The sequence below is a fragment of the Rhinatrema bivittatum genome, chromosome 19 (assembly GCF_901001135.1).
Source record: "Rhinatrema bivittatum chromosome 19, aRhiBiv1.1, whole genome shotgun sequence".
Taxonomy (NCBI): Eukaryota; Metazoa; Chordata; class Amphibia; order Gymnophiona; family Rhinatrematidae; genus Rhinatrema; species Rhinatrema bivittatum.
Genome location: NC_042633.1, coordinates 27,022,904 through 27,050,302, shown reverse-complemented (window position 1 = coordinate 27,050,302; position 27,399 = coordinate 27,022,904). Strand labels below are relative to the sequence as shown.

Genomic DNA, 27,399 nt, shown 5'->3' with positions numbered 1-27,399 from the left:
TGGTCTGATTCCTACCTCTCCCCCCTTCTCCCCAGTTTGTTCAAGTTGACCTCTAGCCTCTCCAACAGGTTCTGCCCCCCTAAAATTCTTCAACTGACACCCTTTCTTCTGGCAGAACCCCATCCTTCTTCCCTCCTTTCCCTGCACCCCCACTGCCTGACAGAACCTCCCAGGTCAAAATGGGCAGGAACAATCCCCAGTTACTTCTACCCTGCCAACAATAACATCCAAAATGGTTCTGGCTCAGCTTAGGCTCCTCTTTTTCCCCCAGGGTCATCCAGTACCATTTTGGATGATGGCACCTGCAGGGCAGGAGTGACTGGATCTAATTATCAAAAGAAACAAAAAACACAGCTCGGGATCCCTAGCTAAACACAAGGGAAAGGTTAACTTGCACACACATTCACACATGCAGGGAGCTGCTGCAGTGCTGACAGGCCCAAGGTATCTGAACCTGGCTGGGCTGCCTTCTTCCTGTCTTGGCTTTTCAGGCCGTGTTCTGTCTCCCCAGCTCCATGTTCCAGCCTTCTGTCCCCTATAGCAGTCATTCAGCAGTGGCACTCCCACAGTCGCTTCAGGCTTGCCCGTCTGGTCGCCTCGGGATCTGCTCTATCCACAGCAGCTCTTGCACCCAACTGCACTGCTCTGGGCACTTTCTCCAGCCAGGGTTTCTGCTTCCCTGCAGTTTGTTTGGCAGTTTTGCTCTCCATGGCTCTCTGGTGTTGCACTACGGGCAGAGTTGGGCTTCTCAAGGTTTCCAGTTCAGTTTTTATTGGCATTTTTCTGTTTTAAACTTGTGGTCCCTTATTTAGTATTAGGTAAGGGTCGGTTTGGGTTGTGTGTTACTGAGGGAGGGATTCAGCCAGCCTGCTGTCTTCCCCCCCCCCCCCCCAAGATTTTTCTGACCTAGGCACAGGCCTAGTGTGCCTATTGGGAAATCGAGGCCCATTTGTGTGGTGAGTTGGTGGGGCAGAGGGGCCACCTCGTCCATTGCCTAAGGTAACAGATTGCCTTGAGCCATTTCTGTCTGTCGGCACCAGGTTGCTGCTGCTGTGGACTGCTGACACTCTGAGCTACCTCCCATATCCTGACATCAACAAAGGCCAGCTCAATGTCACAAGCGTTAGTGTCAGGAGCCATTTTGGGCCAGGCCTTTGATATCTGGCTGGGGAGGTAGCTCTGAAGGTCTCACACGCGTGTCAGCAGCAAATTTTCTGATGCACCCCCAACTTCAGCAGTCTCCCTCTCCCCAGTGTTAACTGGGTACCTAATTCTAGGGCATTTCATACACTCACGATCTGAATTAGTACTGACTTTGACTATTTTGAAGTCATAATTGTGTATTTCTGCTTAATTGCCTTTCTGTAGAAATTTCTTTAGGAAATGTTTGGATGATGAGAATGAAATGTTCTCTATTATAAGTACTAGTGATCCTGGTCTATCCTGTCTCATTCCTGGGCACTTAATTCTTGACAAATATTAAGAATATTTTCTTTTGTATTGCATTTCTTTATTGCTTATTTCCTTGCATATTTGGCTTGAATAATTAAGAAATATTTTAAAAAATGTAACAATGTATATCTGTATCTTTCTTTCCTTAGAATATTTGATTTTCATTTGGACCTGATTCCTCACCAGCCTTTTATAGTAGACTTTCAAAGCAGAGAAGGGATAAGTATATTTTCTTTTCTCTGATATCGGGGCCTATTCAATTAAACTCAAAATGAACATGTGACAGGGCAGATTTTTGATGTACATGTTACCTAAGCTATGTAATTACTTTACCAAGGGAACATAACATCACTCTCAATAGCATGGCTTTGGTATCAGTGTGGACATACACAGAGAAAAATGGAATATACGCCCTAGTTTACTGGAAATCCCCCATGCTGGGACTAGCAGGGTTATTTACTCCCTCAACCTCCCCTAAAGATTGACCTGACCCCCCCTCACCCCAGCTAAAGAGATGTAGCCCCCTCTGTGGCATCCCCCTCTCAACACCTGCTTCCCAATCCATCCCAGTAAGGGTGACTTACTCAACCCCCTTCACACATGCATGCACTCATGTGCCCCTCTGAAATGGCTCCCTTTCTTCATCAGGTTTGCACATCCCCTCCTACCCAACTCGGAGTGATGCCACCCAATGAAACTTCCCTACTCAACAAGAATGTATATAAATCATAGAAGTATAGAGTAAAGCCACCTAGAAAAATGAGCTGATGAGGTACTTACCTGCCAGCATAAATCCTGTGATGCAGACTGAAACGGAAAAAGAGAATCTTTATTAAGCAGTGCTTCGCTTCCTGGTAATATCGAAGGTGGTAAGTAGCACAAAGGAACACAAAGCTAATATAAACGTACACTCGTACTATCATGGCAGAAGTAAAGAAGAGCAGGAGTGACAGCTTTGGTCCTCCCCTGGGCACTCCCATGGCTGCAGATCTTTCCCCCACCTGGTCCAGCAGTAACCTGGGTCTGAAGAGGTTCAAGGATTGTGGCCAGGCTACAATATCTTTGGAGACAGGCAGGCAACAAAGAGCAGGGTTGGAGCTGTGGAGATACCGGCTTCCAGTGGATGTGCCACCATCTCGTTCCCCTTTATCCTTCCCCTCTGTTCTGTGTGTGGCCAACTGCTAATTTACAGAGCAGCAAACCAGGGGAAAGGGAAGAAAAGTGGCCAAAATGGGTGGGGGTCTGTGCCAGGACAGCGACTTCACTTGCTCTCCCCCCTGCCCTAAACAGGCCAGAATGGGAGCTGTCTCCACAAGTGTGGAAGATTTCTGCTTTTCAGCTGCTGTAGGATTTTCCTGACCCTATTGGCTTCCTTTTCCACTTCCTTCTTTCTCCCCAAAGTTGCCCTCCGCTGAGTCCCCCAGTCCTAGGATGTATGCCCCAGCCCTTCTCGTCTCCTCACTCATCAGATTCCTTTACCGACGTGACAATTTTACATGTGCTGCCAAAGTGCTATATATGTAATACATAGAGGTCAATATTCAAAGTCTTTATCTGGCAAAAAAAAAGGTACATAGTCAGATATATTGGCTACATGGGATTTTCAGCAGTGACAGCTTAGCCAAATATTGTTGGTGTACGATGGTATTTAGCTGGATAACATAAAAGGGCATTTTGGGATATGTCAGGGGTCTGGTAAAAATTGTCAGCTGTATTTCATTGGCAACTGGTTATACAACAGATGACATATATTTGACTAGACTTAGACCTGCTTTTTAGCTGGATGGGCCTTTCAAAATGTGCACTTTATTCTGCCATTGCTGCATTACAGCTGGTTGGTGCCTATCAGAGGCAGAATGCTTCTAATTTGGTGTGCATGTGTGTGCTCCTGTGAGGCTCTTAAAGGTCCCATGACAGGAAAAAGGATTCAGCTCTCCCGATGAAGTCAGGCCCCTGGGCCATTTAAACCAGCCAAAGTCTTGGATCATTGCCTTAGCATCTCCTGCCTTGTCTGCAATGCATGTTGCTCTTGTCTGTTTTGCCTTGTCGGTCACAAATATAAAACCAGTGATCCTAGTCTTGGTTAGGATCTGAAATAGCATATTCTTTCACAGCGTACTTGTTTCAGTTCGATGGAGACTTTTGTTTCTCCTTCATTTTTGGCCCTGGAGGGTGCATCTTTGGTTTCAAAAGGAAGAACTAAGATGAAGTCCTTAGACTCCAGGAATTGGACTTAGTGTTCTATTTCATTTTTGTAGTCTCTTCATGGTGGGAGAGTGAGTGAGAGTGTGTGCTGTTGTGATTAATAAAACAATATCAGATCCAGATGGAAGACGTTTTTGGCTCTGGGGGTCCTCTAAAATGGGAAATACTTATTAGGTAATATGATTTTAGAAGGTAACTTTTAAATGTGTGCCCAGATGCATGGCCCATTATACCCAGATAACCTTCACCCAGCATCATATCAGAAGCTGCAGTGAGGGGTTTGAAAGCTGGATATCTCATGCTCTCAAGACTGATAAGGTGAGCAAGAGAGGCATAGAAGGTTCTTGCATACAACTATTATAAATGTTCAAACCATAGAGAGAGAGATCTTCAATGGTCCGAAAGGTTGATAGGACTTGCAGTCAAGAGCTATACCTTGCTGTCTGCCTTCCTTCTGTCTCTACCTATAAGGTAATAAAAAGTGCATAATGGTAGCTTTGACACCCAAGGGAATGCTAGACTAGAAGTTTAAGTAGCTGGAGGCCATAGGGTTGGGGCCCATTTAGCATTTCTCCATGTCTATAAGGAAGGTCCAGTGAGCGAGAAGAAAGGTCAGATAGAAAATGTTAATAGTGGTAGTTTGCATACTTATCTTCTTGCAAGAGATGAAACTGAAGATGACACTGACAGGCCAGGACCCAGAGGCTTGGGAAAGTCTTGGTAGCCTCTACAAGTGCCGCAGAAAAGCCCAGAGGAACAGAGGGAGGATGAAGAGGGGAAGGCAGTCTGCTGCTGAGAGGGATATGGCTATAGATGAAGAGTCCATGCCCACATACAGGGACCCACCTACTCCTGATGTCTTCCAACAAGCTGTTGCTGAGGGGGAAGGCAGAGAAATGGTAGAGGCCAGCTTTACTGTTAGAGATGAGGATGAGGTGCCCTGCACTCCAGCTGAGAGTCGCATGCTGCCAACAAAGTGACACTGGCAGAACTGCTTGTAGCCTAAGGCAGGACCATACAGGGCATGAAGGAAACTGTGCTGGAAGACTAGAGTTGCAGGGTCTTGCCTGAATGCTACAGGAGGAACTGCCGTCTGGAAGGAGACCTCCAGGGGATGCCACCATGCCAACTGCACCCTGCATAGAATGTTCCCCTGAAGGCACTGGGCCCCAAGATGCTGCCTCCCTAAGCATTTTCACCACCACCAACCTAGCCTATTCCTCCACCAGCTGTAGCTTTGCCAGCCTGGTGAGAGGCTCCCCCAGTGTGTCCAATACCACTCATGATGATTCCTTGTCCTCTTATGACTCCACCTGCATGGATGCATCCTTCTACACCACCACCAAGGAAGGCTCCCCCCCTCTATGATGCCCAGATGGAGACATCCCTCTCTGCTGATATGGGGATGGCCTCATGTGCAGCTGCTGAAGAGAAGCACACCAGTGCTGGCAGGCCCTTATCCTTGGGCACCCCTAACATCTGTTCTCAAGACCACCTCTCGCCTCCAGAGTCCAACTGCAGCTATCCCTCCATGCTACTGCCCTCAGTGTCCATGACCTCTGATTAGTGACTCCATACCGTTGTGCAGAAGCATCAGACTGGGGAGGTCCAAAGGATAGGAACCGCCCCCTCCCCCAAAGCAGAAAATGGCCTAGGAAACTGATTTTTTGCTGGGCACAAATATCACTCAGTATTGTAAATAACTGCACTTTCAGTGTTGACAAAATTTCTTTGCATCAGTATTCCTTTACATCGCCAAACTCACCACCAGGCTGTAGAGCACAGGTGGCCAACTCTGGTCCTCGAGGAGGGCCACACACAGGCCAGGTTCAGGACATCCACAATGAATATACATGAGAGATCTGTACGCTCTGCCTCCAATGTATGCAGAACTCTCTCGTGCATATTCATTGTGGTTATCCTGCAAACCTGGCCTGTTTGTAACCCTTGAGGACCGGAGTTCACCACCCCTGCTGCAGAGGAATTTTCTCACTCTGGTCATAGCTGCAGTAAGTAACAGCTGAATTTAGGTTCAAGGGGGTACAAAAAGGGCAGGCTTGAAATAAATGAAATGACTACGCCAAAAGGATCGCATTTAAACGGTCTCAAGCTACGTTGCCAGGAGATTATGTATTACCATTGTACCTTTTTTAAATTCCAACATTTGTAATGCCTGAAACAAGAATAAACTGCATGATTTGGAATTTTATTTTATCCCAATGGAAAACAGTTTCAGGTTATAGTAACATTTCTTTATTAACTATAAACCACAATACTAGTTCCCAAAAAAAAACCCCCAACAAATCTGATTCTTCCAGCTGCCCTTTGATCAAAGAGAAATGAAAACAAATAGGACAGACCAAAGTTTATTTTTCCAGAAAGTTGCAAAATACAAAAATAAAATTCTGAAGCCAGAATGACATCTCTGCTGCATTCTTGTCACTTAACGTTTTAACTTGTATTTTAGCTTAAAGTACCCCATTTTCAGCATAAATGCCATCCATGTATTTACTTTGATTTAAGAGCACTTGACAGCAGTAGCAGAAATATCCTGTTTCTCAGGAAGATAGACATTGTTTAATTGACTAAAAGATGGTTGCTACAGCACATTAGGCTCAACGGCTGGGTGGGGTGGACAAATCCCATCTTCCCACCAGAACCTGAGAAGATGAAAACCCTGTGGTCCCCCTTCTGCAGGACAACTTTTTGTATGGAATCCCTTCAAATTAAAGGTGTCCCGTGGAGGTGTCTTTCTACATCGTGGTGTGATTTGGAAAGCCAGTCAAAGTCCATTTGTCCTCTGCCCCAAGGTTGCCAAATGTCCCATTTCAGTCAGTCACCTCTTTTCCTAGCTAAAAAAACATATGGATGCCTTAGAGCAGGGGTCCCCTATGCTAGATGGTTTTAGACCCAGCCTCACAAATTTTGGAGGCTGTGTGGATTATTACAAAGTTTGGTAAGACATGGAAGGAGGCCTCGTTATTGCATTACATTTTGGTCCTTGTACGAATCAAAAAAGGAAGAGTAAGGTCTGAAAATGGCTGCCTCCCAGAGGTGGTGGAGGCCATCATTGTATCTTGCACATGGGGTGGGGAGAAGAGCTGGTGTTTGCTTAGCAACTGGTACCAAAAACTGGAGGAATCATTTCAGCTGGGCAGACTGGATGGTCTTTATCTGCTATTTGGTCTTTACCTGTCATCGTTTACTAATTACAATGAGACTGGTATTCAAAACCTGCTGAACAGCTAAAAAGCAACATACTATACGCATGTCAACAGGTGCAATTTATGCCATCAGTTGTCAGTGTGGTAAATTTTACATCAGCAAGACCAAGCGTAACTTAAAAACATGGATGACAGAACATAGATCTAATCTTGTAACGCTGTATCAATGCACTGTTGGTGTCACACTGTTGAAATGTCACATGAATTTGCCCAGCTCATATTTTGTGCTCTGCAAGAGATCACTCCCCAATGGCAATGGAGGTGATCTTGATCACAGGCTATTAATGTCTGAACAGAGATGGATCCATAAATTAAACACAATGAAACCTATGGGCTTGAATTCAGATTTGGATTTTAGTGTATACTTGTGAGCACACAGATTGGACATGTTAATATGACTGTTTTCAATTAGCTTTGTCACTAAGTTTTCCTTTTTATTAAGATTATCCCTTTTTTTAATATCAGGATGTCTTTATTGCTAACAGAAAGAAATGTGTTCTGCTAATTTCAGATTTGGAGGCTACAAGGTGGTGGGGTGGTCTGGCCCAGTGGTGTCGTGGTGGGTCTTGAGACAGCGTTGTCTGCTGCCACGGCGAGGAGAGATGCGTGTCGTTATCGGTTATGCCACGGACGTGTTATGTTCTGAATGAACATTGATGAGGTTATCATCACAAACCAATGACATCATCTTTAGTTTGGTTTTCATTGGTTGTGTCAGTTTGTCAATGATTGTCTCTAACTCAGCGTTTTATATAAAATATCAAAGATGGCTATTCTCGCTGTTCCTCCTTCAAGATAGCATGAAGACACACTCAGTCTTGAACTTGTGGTATTTGTTCAACCACAAGTATTAAGAGTTTTAAAAAAAATATTCTTGTTTAATACAATCTTTAAAAATAAAATATTAGTTTATGAAGAGACTTGGGACCAAATTCACTTGAGTTAATATGATCGTAGTGCTACTGATGAAGCTTTAATGTGAAACATCGGCCATTGTTGTGCCAATATCATTATTAGCATAACTTAAATGCACAATTGGTGAATAAAAAAATATTTGCAAACAAAAAAGACTAAAATTTTTTCCCATACCTAATGCAAATGATGGTGTGGTCCGGGCAGCCTGGATGTGTAAGGGCATGCCGCCAGGCTTGCTGATGCGTATTATATCAATCGTTAAGCTTACACTGTCTGAAATTTATTGGTTTGTTTAATAGGATTGGCAATCAGCTGTTTTCTTGAGTTTCCTTTTATTACATTGTCTGTCATTTTGGGTGGCAATTCCTGGCTCTTGGGATAGGATTGACATTGTTAGTATTTTTGAAAATTGTTACAATGTTACATTTACATGCGTAACTCCTGTGAAAATTCACCTGTTAGCATGGAAATGTTGGCCCATCCCTGAATGCCCCTTGCCCATCCTTATTTTTCTTAGCATGCACTAATTTACTTGCAGCCCTGCTGTACATGCATACTTTGTGGTTTTTAAAACAGCATATACCTGCATATATACAATTTTAGGTGCATACATGCTTTTTTTCCCTACGCCTGTATCTTTTGAAAATTCACCTCTTATTTTCCAGAATATACTTTTCTATATTTTAGGATAATTGAATGAGGAGTTGGGGAACTGGTGCTGATCTACCTAAAAGGTGAATTTTAAAAAACCTGTGTACACTAAAAGCGGGAGAAAAGTGCACAAGTCGGGCTCACGCATGTCCACCAAATTTTAAGATGCCCAGATGTGTGCATACCTCCTGCTGCACACACATCTCAAAGTTTTCAAAAAGGGCATGGCCTGGTGTTTTTGGGTGTGGCCAAGAGAAGTGTGCATAAATACTTATGTGCCTGGGTGTGCGCCCAGATTCCCTGCCACGTAAGATTACTTCAGCTAGCGACAAGGTGTAAGTTAAAAAAAACAAAACAGCCATATCTGGAGGGGTTTTAAGGGTCTCGGGTAACTGGGGGTTTGGAGGACCTAGCTGTTAACTGGGTAAACTAGTGAAAGAACTGGTAAAACTGGCAATGGCGTGTGCTTTGTTTAAAGATATCGGGTCAGGCTTTGGATTGGCCGCACTGCGAAAATTTCATTTTTTTTGGTAATTTCCTCTGAAGTGCATTGGTGTGCCCTATTGAGCCTTAGTGCGCACCAACTGGTTGTTAATGTGCATTATCTCAGCATTAGTGCGCAGTACACCAAACGAGAGTGTGCATTAGCTAGATGTTAATGTGCTTAAGTTAGTTAGTGTGCACTAAGTGTGTTAGTGCACTGTAATGTTAGTGCGCACTAAAAAAATGCAACTTAAAGTATCAATTCAGGAGTTTTTTAGCTAGAAAAACAGTGTGAACTAATTGGTATTACTGCATACTAACAGATATGTGGGGCACAGTAAATCTGTTAGTGCACACTATCACAAAATATTAAATTTCAGAGCATCCAATCCATTACGATTTAGACAATATCGTTGACATTGTCTAATTTGTAAAAAATGAATTCACATCCCTAGTACTTTCAAACCCCAGTTCAGAATGCCCTTGAATTGTCTTCTTGTCCAAGGATAAGTTTCTGTCTGGCTCTAGCAGTATGTGCATATTTATAGCCTTTTGAAAATTCAGGGAGGCCATTTGCATGCATTACCTGCCACTTTTATGCACACAACCCCTGTGTAAGTCTTTGAAAATGAACCTCAAAGTAAAACACATAAGACATACATTTATTTATTTTTACATTCAGGTACTGTAGACATTTCCCTATCCCCAGAGGGCTTACAATCTAAGTTTTTGTACCTGAGGCAATGGAGGGTAAAGTGACTTGCCCAAGGTCACAAGGAGTTACCATTCTTGTTTGCCGCCTGCCTCTGACTGTAGCATGGCCCTGGATTGACGCTTATGTCATTGCCAAAGGAACTCTCACCTAAGACCTGCTGGCCCTGGAACCCAAGGACTCAACCAAAGAGGAAAGGGTTTAGTATAGATGAAGCTCCTAGTTGGTCTTTCTCCTATGGTGCTCTGCTAGCTGTCAGTGAGGGCCTACCCGTAGGCTGAGCCAATCTCACCATAGCAGCAAGGGTCCACATATCTTAGACAGTTACAGTAATCATGGGTTTTAAACACACAAATATGCAGCACACATTAATATTAATTGACACTGTACCCACTAAGCTTAAATGCACCTTTGCAGAACATAAAAGCCACTGTTTGCAACAGCTTCCCATAGAATTTTCTATTACCTTTTCCAAACAGGTTTTTACAGAGCATAAATTCAGCAACCATATTCAAGTTTGTTTTGTTTTTTTTTTTAAAACAAACTTGGCCAATTATCACTCACATAAGCAGCAACATCGTCCAACACAACTTTCCCTATGATCTGTGTGGGTGCATGTCTCTCAAGCTTCTTACTAACATATAATCCCAAGTTTCTTTCTTTTACCTAGTTTTTGGTCAATGACTTAAAATCTATAAGCAGGAAAACACAAACATCCCTGTTTTAACTTTAATGCTCACTTCATTAAGGTCTTGTGATACCTGGAGGTGCTAACGTTAACCTTTTACATTTACTCTGGTCTCTTGCTCTCAGGCTTTTCCCTGACTTGTGCAGTGCAAGCTTAGCCTTTTCTACTGTTGCTTTTAAATTCTTACAACACTAACATGTATTATATTCCTGAAATAACGTCATTCTCAAAATGAGTAGAATTGTCTCTAGAGCAGGCTATGAAATGGACTTAGAGCAGCTTTAGAATGCAAGCAACCACCTGGCTCTGATCCAATTCATGATGCAGAAAGTCTGCCAGGGACAACAGTTAATGTCCAAAGATATTTTCTAAAACCAAGCTCCAGCCCTATGTAACCCAGCCTCACCAGTGTAACCTTGCCGTCTCATGGAGTCATCCTTGGCTCTTTGCCTTGTGGCCTACACTAAGCCTCTCCTTTCTCCTAGGGGCCTTCGGGCCTGTTGTCTAGTGGCCCTTGGTTTTTCAGCCTTGTTGCCTTCCAGCTTGTATATTCTCTGTTACCCTTGTCTAAGTCCTGCCCGATCTAATAGCCTGTCCAGCTCTCTGACTGTTCCTGCCCTATTCTTGACCAGCATCCTGCCTTGCTTGTATTGTTCCTTGGCTGTGCTCAGTACCTTGCCTTGTCTCTGTCCATTGCAGTCCCAGTCCTTGTTCTGTCTCTACTCCAGTACCAAGCCTTGTTCCTGCCTACATAGACTCACCATGACCTACTAGCCCCCAGAGCTCAACCTGTGGAGGAGGGGGCCAACTATGCCAAAGACTAGCCTTAGTCCTGCCCAGCATCCAGCCTTGCAGTCCTGTACCACTCCTGGGGTGATGTACCTAGAGTCCAGAAATCCTGACACAGATGTTCTTCTAACTGAGCAAGTATGCATTTTTTGATTAGTTTGCTCAAAGTAGGTATATTGGACACCACATCAGGGTCAAGAGTCAAATTCTTCCGTACTGGTCTGATGGTGGCTCTCGTGAGTGATACAGGCAAACTGCCTTCAGTCAAAGACTTATTGCCTACACCATAAATAATTTTATATGAAACCTCCTAGGATGTTTTCCCATAACTAAAAGGACAAGGATCTGACACAGATGTCAATTCCAAAAGTGCATTGTGCTGAAATACTGAGCACTTAAATTCAGGGACAACCTTAAATGAAGATGATAAAGTAGCTATCAACATAGGGTTCATTTGTGTCTGTATCTGTACTATGTTGACCTCAAACAATTGTGCCAGGGTTTTGCAACTGGGAAAATGCTGGCTAGAAAGATCCTGCCTCATAGTCAGCTGTCGTATTACTTGAGTTCTGCAGGTCTATTCAATGATTTTTCAATATACCAGAGGAACTAATACGGGAGGGTTGTTTGTAAAATAAATTAAAAATATTTTCCAGTCTCTTCATTAAACACAACAGCATATAATCAAGCAAATTCCAAAGGACTAACAATTTTCCCCTTTTCTTCGCAACTTATAACACAACCCCAGATTCAAGCAATAAAAAGGCAAAATTCATCTTGCCCCAGGAAGGAACATAAACAGTATAATACACATCATACATAAAACAAGTATAAATTAAAGCCCGGCGCAGGTAAATTCCGGTGTTTACGTGTGCGGCTGGGCCTTGTTTGTCGCGTGCATTTTCTAAAGGGCCCGGCCCCGCGCATCCTGAGGAAGTGCATGGTGGCAGCCGGCCGGTGTGCACAAACTACCGGCACTTCTGCTCCGGAGGAGCAGTAAGTAGTGAAACAAAAGAAGAGTAAGTTGGAATGAAGGGTTTAGGAGAGGGGAAGAGAGAGGGGGTTTCCGTAGGAGGGAGGGGGGGGAATGGAAGTTCCCTCCCGGAGTGGACTGAGAGGGAACTGGGGATGGCCCCGATTGCATCGCCACGCGTAATTAAGTAAAATCCCCCCCCCCCCCCCCCCCCCCCCCGCTGAGTGCGCCGCCCACACATACGCGAGCACATTATAAAAGCTGTGGGTACCGCGCACCTTTTCAAATCTACCTCTATGTATACTGAAACTCTGGCTGCATATCCTCAGGTAGTGAGGAAATGGAGCGTTCCCAAATTTGGAAAATATAATTTTCGTTTTCAGTGATGTTGTAGCTGACATTTGAAATGCTAAACAAAGTAAATCTAACATGCCAGCTTTCCACAATCGAGTCCTTCCTTATCCAACCACTTCAACAACATGTACTGTTTGGCTATAAGACATGTTTGATTTCTGAATAGAAATAACTAAATAATATAATATAACATATGTTCCAATGAATATATTTTCTGACAAATCTCCCAAAGTGCAGAAGATCTTGGAAGACCTTTACCAGTGACCATAGCCAGACCGTGTAAGATATTTTAACAAAATATTTGGATCTTGGGACATTCTCACTCACATTTTAAACATTTATTAGATTCGGCCACACCTGCCGTGTACGCTCTATATGGCGAAAAGAGAGTTTTGTTCAAAATTCTCAGCAGCAATTCACGCAAAGCTACATTCTGAGCAATTTTACATATCAAATTTGTGCATATCCTCTTCATTAATACCTAGATTAAGAGCTATCTTTCACACAGCTACTAAAACCTTGAGGTGTATGCCATAATAGTATGTGTTCAATCTTTTTATTATAACAAATCTTTAAAAAAAATACTAAAAATAAACTATTTATGTTCAGGAAAACTCATTTACTTATCCTGTGATATGGCCTTTTTTTGTAAGTGAGACAAAATTTAGGAACCCGAGTAGTCTGTTATATACTGCCAAATAGCATGAATTTGCTTTTTCTGTCACAACTTAACGGCCATACAGAGAATATGAAGAAACTGGCAGAGACAAGACAACTTAATATATCTTTAAATGAGAAAGCCACCACCCTTGGAAGCTTGGATGCTCTACTCTAAGAAGTTGCCCTATTAGAAAATGTTGCAAAATTGGCATAGTTGGAAGTTTACTCACCTATCTTTTATTTTTAAAGTGTGTCAACCAATGTATCTTAGTATTTTCACAGTTCTCAGTTCTGAACTCCTAAGTATAAATTGTTAAATACAAAACACAGACATATATCCTTACCATATAAACCCTGCAGTACAGCTCTGCTCATCTTTTTCTCTGAATGTCTAAAAGTTATGTCTTCGCTTCTCTGTTGGAAATCAGAGAAACTTTCACCTTGAGAGATAACCTGTATTCTCTGTTTACTTTTCTGGTAAGAGTTGTATTGATTTTCTACATCAGATCAGAGGACTGACTTCATTTTAAAGGGATACACTCCTAATTTAAATCTATTGATGAAAGAAATCTTAATTGTACATGAATTTTTATGGAAAATAGTCATTACAGAATTACATACTTTACCAAAGAAACACATCAGAATGTGAGGAATTATTAGGAAGGGAATGGCAAATAAAAAGGAAAATGTCATAATGCCTCTATAATCACTGCATGCGAAAAGCCCCGTTAACGCATGCGATCGCACCATATCGTATGGTGTGATAACTACACCTCTTTGGATTGCATTAGCTGCCGTGACCGTGCGGTAAGGTTTCATTGCCATTTGCAATGTCTCCCGTAAGTCCTATTTCAGGTAAATTGACGGGTCGAGAGAGAGACTGGCCACAATATCATGGCCCATAGGTAGGTATTTGTATCCCTATGGTAGGGCCACCTAGTAACTCGAGGTGGGGTGTAGGTAAGAGTGTAGGGGGTTAGGGGCCACTTTGACATTCTACGTGACACCTATGAACAGAAGATTTGGTGGCCTTCAGAGTGAGGAAACTCACTCCAAGATGAGATTTGGGCAATGTTCTCTCAACCTAGCTTGATGTTACCCAGGTAGAGTCCATCAAGCTAGGTTTAGAGGACATTGCCCAAATCTCATCTTGGAGTGAGTTTCCTCACTCCGAAGGCCAGCAAATCTTCACAAGAGACCACTGTTCTGTTTGTAGGTGTCTCAAAGTGGCCCCTAACCCCCTACCTACACCCCACCTGGAGTTACGAGGTGGGCCTACCACAGGGATACAAATACCTACCTATGGGCCATGATATTGTGGCCAGTCTCTCTCCCCCCACCCACAGGTAATTAGCGCAAATTACGATAAATGCTATATTAGCATAAAACATGCCCCTTTTGCTATTGCATGTGGTACTTACCGCATTTTGATAAATCCACCCCTAAGCTAGATATTTCACTTAGATGCAGTTCCACCACTGCTCTCTACATTAATGGTGGGGGTGGAAGAGAAATAGAACCAAAAGGTTACTAATAGCCAAGAGTAACATAAGTATGAGAAAAAAAAAGTGCGAAGCTTGCTGGGCAGACTGGATGGGCTGTTTGGTCTTCTTCTGCCGTCATTTCTATGTTTCTAGTGTTAGTCTGATAAAGAATGCTAAGTGCTACATGATGTCTACCGTTCATCACAGAGTTTCACCTGCAATACAAGGGTAGATTCTGCAGCACTTCCTAAAATTCCTAGGCAATTGCGCCATAGTGGCTTACTTATGCATTTTTTTTTTTTTACTTTATGAATATAGTTATTTTGCCATATTTCTTGTGTTCAGGAAATTTCTTTTGCCCTTTTGGGGGAAAGAGATCGTGCGGGAGCTGGATGCTCGGGGGAGAACTCGTTGGGAGGAGCGGGACTGGGGAACTAAAAGGATTATTGCCAGGCACAGGGACGGGGAATTACAGTGGGGGAAACTCCCTTCCCCTCATTCGTTCTTCGTACACGCTCTGCTCTATGAGCGAGGACAAGTGCTCTATGAGAGGTATCCTGCTCACCGACCCTGGAGCGTCGCCACCGCCCTCCTACAACAAAGCCCAGATTGTGTAGCCCTTGAACTGAAGAGGCGGAAGTGAGGTAGAGGGATAAACCGTCCTAGACACTTCCTGGGAGCACCACCGGAAGTGCCCGCGAACGCGTAGAACGAAGGCGCTGACGTTTCCGGAAATCTGTGTTGTCAAGCGCGAACGGTGACGCAGCCGGAAGTGGCAGGGCTGTGGAGTGCCGGCTGAAGATGGCGGTAGTGGGGATGGGGGTGCGCGCCGGGGACGAGCTAGTAGAGGCGGTGATGCTTTACCGCCGCCGCCCGCGGCTGTGCTACGGCACGGTACTGCCCTTCTTCTGCGGGCTCTACCCTGCCTGGCTGTGGGCTTGCTGTGGGCCCGGAGGGGCCCTGACTGAGCACCCGGAGGCAGCGCTCATTACCTTGGTGGCTATCGGCATCGTGCATGTCCTTACCGCGCTCTCTGGCCATTGGTCCGTGCACGCCCACGCCTGGCTCACCTGCTGCAAGGTAAGAGTTCCAGATGTGCTGCTCTTGTCTCACACGGGCCCGGTTCTCTCTCACAGAACTGGTCATAAATGCAATAAGTTTGTCCGTTTGAAAGGTCTTGTTTAACATTTATTTCTACGTATTTAGCATGGTAATCCACAATACTGTCTGCTGGATCTCCACAATAATCAAGTAGCTCTGAATGTACTTGGTTAACGCTGAACAATACCACTTGCAGATTTGCTAGGTGAGCTGGGTGCCACTGATTGTACCTAGTAGAACTGTGAGTCCCACCCCCTCTTCCCTTTTCAGATAGGAAATCCATGGGAGGAAGGGGCAGGCTGTTGCTAAAGTTTGAGCTGTTGCAATTTTGGATTTTTTTTGCAAAGAAACAGGGTTGAAAGAAGTAGTAGCAGCGGGGGGGGGGGGGGGTTAGAAGAAAGAGCAATAGTGATAGGCTGGTGGTGGAAGTAGGTTAGCATTCTCATCTGCAGACAACTTGAACTAGCCATGTAGTAATCTTTTTGAACTTGTACAGAAACATGCCAAACTTGATCCCCAATCACTCTCTACTACCACAGAAGATCACACAGCAGAAGACTTTGCCCAATTCTTCAGGGAGAAAATACAAACTATTAGGTCCTCCTTGGATACCCCCATCTCTGCCTCACCCCTTCCAGCTCCTGATCACCCGATAAGATTATTACTCCCCTCTAAACCTTGGCCAAAATCCTTACTGATTGCATCCCACTATCCAATTTTAGAATTGTGCACAAGAGATGGAGAAGATTCTCTAAAGAATTAGTCCATGAGTCCATAACACCCTATCTGTCCACCTATGCCTCCATCAATTCCCCCCCCCCCCCCCCCCCCCCCGGTTAATACCTAAAATAAATGCCATTGTAACCCAAACCTACCTTCCCCACTCACTCAAAAAGGCAATTATCAAACCTATCCTGAGGAAACCAGGCTTTGATTGAAAAATAATTGACAGCTATCACTTAGTCTCCAGCCTTCCCTTCTTGTCCAAATTAAGTGGAGACAATGGTTTACCTCCAACTCCACAAGCTTGTAGAGGAATGCAACATCTTATATGGCCACCAATCCAGCTTCAGGAAATGCCATAGCGCTAAATCCATTAAGTTAGCTATGTCAAATAGTATCCACCTACATGCTGATGTGGGTCGTGCAAGGTTATTAGACACCCTAGACAAACCTTGTGGCCCCCCCCCCAGGCCCCGACCTCACTCATTCAGACAGGCTCCTTTTCTTAACACGCTTAGGGTCTTTGTCTCATTCACACACGTATCCTTACACAGGCTCCCTCCCTCTCTCTCACTAACACCATTGCTCTCTCGTATACGCACAATCCTTCTCATACACACAGTCACACAAACAGAGGCGCCACTTGTGGCCCACCGAGACTGCTTCTGTTGGCCATGAGCAGGGTGGGTACTGCTCGCTGCGTCTCTGCTGTTGCGGCCTTCCGAGTCTCTACTCCTCTCTGCCACAAGCAGGATAGGCTCCCCTTGCGGCCTGCCGAGTTTCTACTCCTTTCGGCTGTGAGTGAAATGGGCTCCGCTCGCAGTCCCAAATGGCTGTTCTTTGCTGCCTCCTAATGGCTGGTGCCCTTGGCGACTGCCTAGTTTGACTATTGGGAAGTGCTGGCCATGCCTATTAGATCTATATGCTGCCTTTCACACCAATCAATCACCAGTTCCTTTGACAGTGAAGAGACATTGACTTTGAATACATAGCCCTTAATAGTCTTGAGTCATTTCTGTCCAATAGAACACAATCTGTTACTTGGGCCTACAAATCCAGATAGCTTGCTTGTGAAGTGCCCCAGGGCTCAGTCCTCTCCCTGATCCTTTTCTCCATTTACTTTGGCCCAATCTGTGACCTCATTTAGTTTTTCACTATTGTCGTGGATCATGTGATGACACTACTCTCTGGGGGTAGTCCAGCACTGCTCTCGATCCCTTGAACCGCTCCCGTCAAAGGAATCTCCTCTGTCAGGCTCTGCCGAGCTTCAATTCTCCCAGGCCTTGATATGGGTCTGCAGGCCCCCAATGGGCTTGCCCCAAGTTCAGCCAAGTTCCCAGCAAATAAACATAAACACAAAGCACTTTGTAGCTACAATGAAACAATCCCTTTTTCACAGTTCCCCTTTGTGAACCCCAGTAGGTTCAAAGAACTCCCACTGCACAGAGACAAAACACCGCTTGACTTTTCCAGTCAGCAGAACCGGCCTGCTTGGGAGTTGCACAACACACCCCAACTCCCCTCTGTTGTGCAGCAGACTTCCCATTCCTTTAACAACAAAACACCATGCAGCCAACCAAAGTGAAAAAACCCCCCTAAAACGTACAAAGTGCCGCTCACTCGGTTTCCATCTCCTCCTCTGAGGAGCTCAGATTTTCTGGCCAGTTGAACCATCCTGGCACGCCTTCCTCCTCTACCATCATTGGTTCAACTGGGGGGGTGTTAGCAATGCTCTGCTCAGCTCACAATCAGGTTGATCTGTCTCCGATTTGCTCTGCTGGGCCTCTAAAAATCTGGGAGTTGTAGGTTTTTTTTCCTGTTCCCAGGCGCACTCTGCTGCCTAACTTGGCTCCGGGTCTTCCCAGTATTGACCTGGCCTGGGTTTTCCTGCTTTAAAGCAGCCTGCACTTCATCACACTATTGAATTCCACCTTTTTACAGATGACATTCAACTCTTTGTTGAAATTGGGTCCAACCAAACTTCTTCCATCGCTAATCTCAGTAACTGTCTCATATCATATCATGTCACTAGTTACTGCACCGTTCTGTCACTTATGTTAAACAGCTACTATCTTCTTCTTTTACTCCCAGTTCGAATCATCCCTGTTTTATTTTTATTGTAACTTCTTCTTTTTTCTTTGCACTTGTTATAGTTCGCACTGTATATACTCAGGTTATAATTATGTACGTTATAATTTATTGCTCACCCCTTGTTCTATGTAAACTGACATGATACGACCAACCGTGAATGTCGGTATAGAAAAGCATAAATAAAATAAATAAATAAATAAATATCTGTAGCGGATGGCTTAGTGATCCTAAACTCAAACTGAACCTCTCTAAATCGGAACTCCTCTGGATTAGCCACTTATGTCATCCTTTACGATTATCTATCCTGTTGGGTACCCCATTGCATCCCAGAGAATCAGCACGGAGTCTAGGGGGTTCAACTCTATCAGAACCTCAGTATGGAAACTCGCATCATGAATGTAGTAAGAGCCTCCTTTGTGCATCTGCTCCAGATCTGCCAACTGTGCAGCTACTTTGATAAAGGCAATCTTGCTTCTGTGATCCAGGGGTTATTCCCCAGCAGAACAGACTACTGCAATTCTCTATTCAGTGGCATCTCGCAATATAGTATGAAGCCCTTCCAGCTCTTACAGAGTACAGCTGTGAGAATTGGGGTAGGAGCTAAAGCAATGAAACACACAAACCCAATACTTCATCAATTACACTGGATCCCAGTCAAAAGCAGGCTAAAATACAAAACACTGCTTTGTGTGAATAAACAGGCCCCAGAGAACTTATCTCAACTTCACCTCTCATATGTCCACATAATAGAATCCTGATCCTCCCAATTGGTCACCCTTTCCTCCTCCTCTGTGGCCTCTGCCAGATTCTCCCTTACTAGACTGAGCTTTCAGCTGCTACGCACCAAATATTTGGAACATGATATTGCTACATTTATGCTTTGAGCCCTACTACCTCTCTTTCAGAAAAGAATGCTAAAGCATGGCTCTTCACACAGAATCCTTCAGTCCACTGACCTAACCATCTGACTCCCCATCTTGAAGGCCATAAGTTACACACAATTGGATTCTTACTGCTATAATACTAACTGTATATAGTAATTAAAATGGTATTGTTTATTGAATTTGTAATCCACCTTGAAACTTTTCTTGGTAAAAAGCACAACATAAAACATAATTTGCATGATTTGGTTACTCGGAAAGCCCTAACCTATTTGTGACCCTCTAAGACCGAATCTGTGCTATTATACGCATAGGAGTGACAGTGAACAGGTGCTGTGCACAGATGATCTGGTTCTGTTGAGAGCTGTCAGACAGTGCATGTTCATGGGCAGGACTGAGCTTTGCAGTTTCCTGCAAGAGGCTATTTTAGCCAAAACAAAATCCTTTACAAGTTGGAAGAAGGATCCATTTGAAGAAAATAGGAAAAAGCATAAGCTTTGTCAAGTTAAGTGTAAAACGTTGGTAAGGCAGGCTAAGAGAGAATTTGAAATGAAGTTGGCCATAGAGGCAAAAACTTATAAAATCTTTTTAAAATATATCTGAAGCATGAAACCTGTGAGGAAGTTGGTTGGACCATTAGATGACCGAGGGGTTAAAGGGGCTCTTAGGGAAGATAAGGCCATTGCAGAAAGACTAAATTAATTCTTTGCTTCTGTGTTTACTAATGAGGATGTTGGGGAGATACTGGTTCCAGAAATAGTTTAAGGGTGATGACTCAGATGAACTGAACGAAATCACTGTGACCCTGGAAGATGTAGTAGGCCAGATTGACAAACTAAAGATTAGCAAATCACCTGGACCGGACAGTATGCACCCCAGGGTTCTGAAAGAACTCAAAAATGAAATTTCAGATCTATAAGTTAAAATTTGTAACCTATCATTAAAATCATCTATTGTACCTGAATACTGGAGGGTGACCAATGTAACCCCAATATTTAAAAAGGGCTCAGAGGTTATCCAGGAAACTATAGACCAGTGAGCCTGACTTCTGTGCTGGGAAAACTAGTGGAAACTATTCTCAAGATCAAAATCACAGAACATATAGAAAGACATGATTTAATGGAACACAGTCAGCATGGATTTACCCAAGGCAAGTCTTTCCTCACAAATCTGCTTAATTTTTTTTGAAGGGGTTAATAAACACTTGGATAAAGGTGAACCGGTAGATGTAGTGTATTTGGATTTTCAGAAGGTGTTTGACAAAGTCCTTCATGAGAGGCTTCTAAGGAAACTAAAAAGTCATGGGATAGGAGGCAATGGCATAGTGGATAATACATTGAAATTGTCTGTTCAGTGTGCTGCGGCAGTCAAAAAGGCAAACAGTTTGTTAGGAATTATTAGGAAGGGAATGGTGAATAAAACGGAAAATGTCATAATGCATCTGTATCGCTCCATGGTGAGACCGCACCTTGAATACTGTGTACAATTCTGGTCCCGCATGGAGAAGGGCAACCAAAACGATAAAGGGGATGGAACAGCTTTCCTATGAAGAAAGACTAAAGAGGTTGGAGCTGTTCAGCTTGGAGAAGAGATGGCTGAGGGGGGATATGATATAGAGGTCTAGAACGGGTAAATGTGAATCAGTTATTTATTCTTTCGGATAATAGAAAGTCTAGGGGACATTCCATGAAGTTAGCATGTGGCACATTTTAAAACAATCAGAGAAAATTATTTTTCACTCAACGCACAATTAAGCTCTGGAAGTTGTTGCCAGAGGATGTGGTTAGTGCGGTTAGTGTAGCTGGGTTTAAGAAGGGTTTGGATAAGTTCTTGGAGGAAAGGTCCATTACTTGCTAATAATCAAGCTGAGTTAGGGAAATGGCCTCTGCTATGACTGGCAATAGTAGCATGGGATCTTCTTGGTGTTTGGGTACTTGCCAGGTTCTTATGGCCTGGATTGGCCACTGTTGGAAACAGGATGCTGGGCTTGATGGACCCTTGGTCTGACCCAGCATGGCAATTTCTTATGTTCTTATGTTCTTAAACTGACCGAATAGTCCATCCAGTCTGCCCAGCAAGCTTATGGTAGTATCTGCCGCACCGTACAGATTACCCCTATGTTTCTGCTGCTCTGTGCAGAAAACCCATAAAAAAAAGGTACTGCCAGCAATATTTTTACTGAGCGATGAGCCTTCTTGAAGCCAGTTAGATATGTTATATGTATTGGCCTGGAAAAGACTTGGTCCCGTGAGTTTTCTTTTGCAGTTGATTTCCTTTGGTATCAGTACTGGAGTAAAACTTTGTTCTTCTTTCTTCTCCCACAGCCCAATCTATGTTGTTTTTTTTTTTTCTTTTAGCACATCAAGTGCTCTGGACCCTGCGTAAGGCCAAACTCTCATCGACACGTTCTTGTTGGTCTTGTGGTATGCCCAAAACGACACTTTCTCATCTGTTATATTACTGTACCCTAACAAACTGTTTTTAGCAGAATGTTTGGGGAAAAGATCTCGCAAAATGCTGCATTTATCCTCTCCCTTCTTTTTAGAAATCGTCATTTTTAAATCTTTACCTTTTGCAACCCGATTTATCCCTGCCAAAAGCCAAACTTCTGGATCTTTTACTTTCCGTTGCCATCACATTGATTTTAGCCAATTGGAAGAAAGCAGCAAATGTGAATGTTTTTTAGTTTTGGTCAAATATGGTAGATATGTATGACCAATATGCAAAAGTAGCAGCGGCCATCTGTCATCGGGTTGCTAGCTATGGATGTTGGTAGACCATGACTTCCAACTTTAATATGATTGCTTTCTTTTCTTTTCCAGCTGGATATTATCCTATAGGTCTATTTTTCACTGTTTATTTTGATCTTTACTGTTGCATGGTAATGTTTAGTGCCAGAATATGGTATTTACTAGATAGCCTCTTTTTGTACATCAGTTGCAATGCTCCTGTATTTGTTTTATTTTGTGTGGGTTACAATAAAGATATTTGAACTGGAAGCTCCCAGGCATTTTAGAATAAAAACTGAAAACAAAGGTCCCTAGTTATGGTTAATGGTGCTCACTATCAGGAGAACAGGATGGCTAGTGGAATGCAATTGGTCCGTCATTTTCATAACTGATACTCTTATAGATGTTAGGATAGGAAGTTATGTCTCTTTGCAGAAGATGCTAAGACTCGGGATTAACGTTACAGAGGAACTGGAAAAATGAGAGGTGACATAAGGTTTAAGGAATGGTCAGGTATAGCAGCAAAGTTTCCGTTTCCAAAAAGCATGGTCTCATTCGTTTGAGGCCTAGATACTCTGCAGAGTGTGGAGCCTGATCACCAGCAAGAAAGACCTGGGAGTGATTTGCATCTGATGACTTTTGGATAGTGTGTCTTGGAAAGGATATAAACAGAGTAGAGGTGATCCAGAGAAGGGCTTCTAAAATGGTACCGAGTGCACCAAAAGCCTGTAAGATGAGACTTGAGGACCTAAAGATCTAGAGGAGATGGGGGGGGATATGATAAAGGCATTCAAATGCCTCAAAGTTATAAATATTGGACAGATGGCAATGAAGTTCCGGAACCAGGAGGATGGTAATGAACTCTTTCTGTGCAAAAAGAGTGGAGGACGTATGGAATGCCTTCCCAATAGAGAGAAGGGGATGCAACAATATATTAGTGTTTAAAGACCGCCTGCTCTAGGATTCTTACTAGGGGGGCAATAAGGGGTGAGGGCTGTATGCTCTTAGGGCCAGAATTAGGTCTTAGGCAGGGCTCCCACATGGGTTCTGTGTGCCAAGTGTTTTGCAGCACAGAGACAAAAGGTGAAGAGGGCAGTATCCCTGAGAGCCCTGGTTCTTTGCGGCAGTGATAGCAAGGGTTGAAAAAAAATCCATCTGCCGCTCCCCTGGAGTGAGGGGGCTTTCCCCTCCACGGGGCGAGGTGGTGGTAACTGGAGAGGACACAAACGGGACTATGTAGGTGGGCATGGCGGGGGGGGGGGGGGGGGGGAGAAGAGTGCGGGCTGCATGGGAGGTGCCCATTCGCTAAGGAAGAAATTCACTTGCCTTGAACTCCTGCCATTCCCTTGGTCTTCCCTCCCTCCAGAGCAAATTGTTTGGGGACTGGAATAGCAGGAATATAGAGTGAGCACAGTTTGTCCCTGTTGTTGTATAAATCCTGGACACATGTTTTAGACCCTGAAGGCAGCAGTATCCTTGAGAACCTTGGGGGTCTCGGTGCAGGCAATGATCACCGTGCAAGCCCCAGCGTCCAGGGCTTGCTTGCATTGTGGATTCTGACTGCATCCGTTCTGTTCCACCTTTTCTTTCCAGGAGCCCGATTCCTGCAAAGCTACCTTGGCTAAAGTCGTGCCAACGCCAAACAATGGCTCTGCGGAGCTCGTGTCGCTGCACCGGAACAAGGTAGGAGCAGCTTTTCTGTTCAGAGGGACTGTTTGGAGCCACCGCGGGGCGCTCTGTAGTGACGCCAGCTCGCAGGGGATGGACCCCGCTGCAAGCTCGGTGACCTGGAGCCAAGATAGGTGCTTCACGTCCCAAGGGAAGGGTTCTTGTGCGGTTAGACTTGCATGGATTGTCTGTGGACAGAAGTCAGGATTTTTAGAAAGTTTACTGAGTCGGCTTCCCATAGAGGAAAGCGGGGATGGAAAAATGTCTAGAAAGGTTAGGAAGCTGGGGAAAAGGTCTTTGTAGCTTTTTTTTTTTTTTTTTAAACCATTTTTTTGCTCTCTCCTTTCCCCAGTTCCTCTCTTTCTCTGTAGCCCAGCGGTTACTCTCACTAGCTGTCGCTGCCTCACCTTTTGACCTGGGCAGCCGCTGGAAGAGCTGGAGCCCTTTTCCATTCCTGGAGGAAATGATGCCTTTTGTAGCCGGTTCATAACAGATTGATTTTATGTCTTTGTATAGGTTTGCTGAAAGTTTTTTTGTTTTTTTGCACGAGTGCTTTCTCCAGCCTGCTGCTTTCAAGCAGACACACACAGGATTCTCCTTTCTTTCTGCAGACCTGGTTTCCCTCGCCGCTTCTCTGTATCTATCTGGGGCCTTTTGAGCTCCATTTTGCTGGAGTGCCCGTTGAGACTTTGACTGTCCGTCCATATGCGTCGGTGTGTGCATGTGTGTCGGCCCCCGAAGGAGAGTGGGGGGAGCAGTGGAGGTCCCTGCTGCCGCTGTTGTACCCCATTTTTGAGCCTCTGTGCGTGTGGGCGGAGGGCACTTCTTCTAGCATGTACTGTCCCACAATTTTTTATTTATTTTTTTTTAAACTCCAGTACCATTCCCCTCTCATCGCCACAGGATGGTTTGTTCCATTCACCCACCACCTTTTCTGTTCCAGTATTTGACGATGTTAGCTGGTAATGAATTGCTGTATCGGCAGTTTCAAGCTAATGCAAGTTTAAACTGAAAGAAATGTTTCTGTTACTGGCCCTTTGGCGCTTCCATCTTGATTTGTAACCTCTCACCTGTCTCTCTCCCTTTCTTCCGTTTTACATCGGTCATCGTGACTTGTGTGCAGGCCTCTCCTCCACATGGTGCCTTCCCTTTTTAGTCCACATTTTCCGCTCTCTGTATCTCCCCTTTGTGTCCCCTCCCGTGGCGTCTCTCTCTCTGCCTCCCTTCCTACCGCTTTGCTCCCCGTGCCCCAAACTGCTCTCATATGCAGCAGCACTGTTTGCTGTGCTTCTTTCCTTTGCAGGAGGGAGATGGGCAAGAAGTGCTGTCCTTTGAGTTTCAGAAGATTAAGTATTATTATGAGAGTGACAGGAAAGAATTTATTCCTGTAGCATTCCCGGTGGAACATCCGCTGTCCCTGTACCAGACGACCAAAGGCTATCAGGAGGATCCTGAAATCCGAGCGGCTGAAAAGAAATACGGAACAAACAGGTACGGGCCATACGCGAGGGACTGAGCAATGAGAAGAGCGATGGGCGTCCTGAGCTCCCATTCCCGTGCATTAAAGTGTCGGCGGAAGGGGGGAGGGAGCCGGGAACCGGGGCCACGGCTCCTTTGAGCTGCGTGCGTACGAGGAATCCTGGCTTGGAGTGTACAAATTAGAACTCGGCTCATAAACGGGCGCGCACACAAAGTCTTTCAGAGATGAGTGGGCTCTTCTCCCTTAGCAGCAGATGGCGACAGAAGGAACGTTTTCCTGTACTCTTGGTACTTAAATGACACTGCCACCCGCAGCTGTCTGCAGCGGATGCTTAGGGGTCTTGAACCGGCAGTTAGACGGTGGTGAAAAACTGGCTCCCAGAGGCGGGGAGATCTTGAGTTTGGGCCCCTGGAATTGAGGAGGGTTTGATAGTGTTTTGGGCTGAGTGTCGGTCGGTTTCACCACAGGACGTTTGTAAGGTGGCAACTTGGTCATCTTTTGGATACTTTCTCTAAGCTTTACAAATTGGATGTTTTGTGAGTGGTCTGCAAGTGGACAGTTTGGAACATACCCAAGCCACCCTACTTATCTGCACTGGTCTGGAGGACGATAAAGAAGATAACGTTGGTTCTTTACTCGAGTCCTGCCCTTTGAATCTGAAGATAACTTTCTGTGTGCGTGTATATACACCAGGTATTGCATGTGCCCCACTGGACTATCTCACTAATATCATTTTTGTACTGTTTGGAATTTAACAGTACCTGACACATTACTTAAATTTACCGTTTATGGCCGGAATGGCCGATAGCCACAAACAGCGTCAGATTGACCGAATTAAGTATATCGCATTTCGTGAGGTAAACGATGCGAGAGCAACCTTTTTATTACGAAAAAGTGGCTTGCCGAAAAATTAGGCTGAAGTGAAAGCTGGGTTCAGAAGACACGGGGCAAGACCGCTGACGAGGGTTTACGGAATTTGGTCTCGGGGAAAGCCCAAACAAGTTTTGAAAGTTCCAGCGAAAAAGCTGTTACCCCCCTGCTCGTTTTAAAGCCATTTTGCAAGCGAACGGTGGGGACACCTACTGTTATGTTGAATTCTGTTTTGAATGCTGATTTAAAATGCTATAGTGCATGTGTCTATCAGCCTTCTGGTTGCTGCTATACAGACAGTGGAGAGAGTTCCTTTTTCATTTCTTGCATGTAGGTCCTCGGTGAAGGCGTCTCGTGTCTACATTTTTGGGACTTCACCAATGTTCAGAGTTTTAGCTTTGTTACAGATTTACTGAGAGGTTACGGTTGACGCAGTAACTTAAGTACCAAGAGTACAGTAAAGCTTTTGTCGTCTGTCTCCATCTGCTGACAGTGGAGAGAAACCCCATTCATCTGGACTGGTCTGGTAGGACTTGACATCAGAAAATTAGCAGGTAAGAACCAATCTTACCTCCTTGTGTGGCAGAATAATTATCAGGACTGAGGGGCAAGCAAGCTTGTAAGGTCAGTCGTGTTCGGCTGTGTTAATGGAAGAGGAAGAAGGGAGTATATGGCCTGTCCATTGCCTTGTGAGCTGCTGCTTGGATGACCCTTGTGTGCAGTAACTTGGCTTCTGACTATAACACTTGTGCGGGCCAGGACTGCTCTGTATCTACGTCAGATGCTTGTCTGGGCATGTCGTCTTCTGCTAATGCCATGGGGTCCTTCAGTAGTGGTATCGTGGAGCAGGACATGTTGCTGGCTCAAAGGTTTTGTCCTGCTGGGGCCTACTGTACTTATCTGCTCCTGCGGGGTCCTATGAGGGAGTCTGGGTGTTAGGGGGGGTACACTTTGGTTCTGCTGGCTCTATCCTGAGCTGACCCACCTCCATCCTCAGTTTGGAGAGCTAGACACAGATGGGGGGGTTGGTGGGGCATTGGGGTCAGAGGATGTCTCTAAAAACTGCTCAACTAGACCTGGGCTATCCCATGTTTTACTCTGGCTTTTCCCAACTCGGCCTCGCTCACTGGCCCTTGCCACATTTGCAGCTGGGGTGGGTGGGGGCTGTAAGTGAAAGGAGAAGCTCTGGCAATCCCACTGCAGGATTCCCCTCCCCATTCAGTCTGTCCTAGAGGCCGGCCAGAGAAGTGCCAAGGCTGTTTCTTG

The 27,399-nt window shown here is 44.6% G+C and overlaps 2 protein-coding genes across 2 annotated transcripts in view; one reads left to right on the top strand and one right to left on the bottom strand.

Moving 5' to 3' along the window:
- Positions 1 to 13,509, bottom strand: part of LOC115080622 (deleted in malignant brain tumors 1 protein-like) — a 74,292-nt gene extending 60,783 nt beyond the window's left edge. Inside the window, exons 1-2 of the mRNA XM_029584907.1 lie at positions 13,451 to 13,509; positions 2,233 to 2,259 (exon numbers count right to left, since the gene is read on the bottom strand). Coding sequence (XP_029440767.1) covers positions 2,233 to 2,259; positions 13,451 to 13,481 — 58 coding nt within the window. The 5' untranslated portion in view covers positions 13,482 to 13,509. The remainder of the gene's footprint in view (positions 1 to 2,232; positions 2,260 to 13,450) is intronic.
- Positions 13,510 to 15,230: 1,721 nt separating this feature from the next.
- ATP13A1 (ATPase 13A1) overlaps positions 15,231 to 27,399 on the top strand; it is a 90,596-nt gene continuing 78,427 nt past the window's right edge. The window contains exons 1-3 of the mRNA XM_029584908.1: positions 15,231 to 15,670; positions 23,709 to 23,798; positions 25,087 to 25,274. Coding sequence (XP_029440768.1) covers positions 15,392 to 15,670; positions 23,709 to 23,798; positions 25,087 to 25,274 — 557 coding nt within the window. The 5' untranslated portion in view covers positions 15,231 to 15,391. The remainder of the gene's footprint in view (positions 15,671 to 23,708; positions 23,799 to 25,086; positions 25,275 to 27,399) is intronic.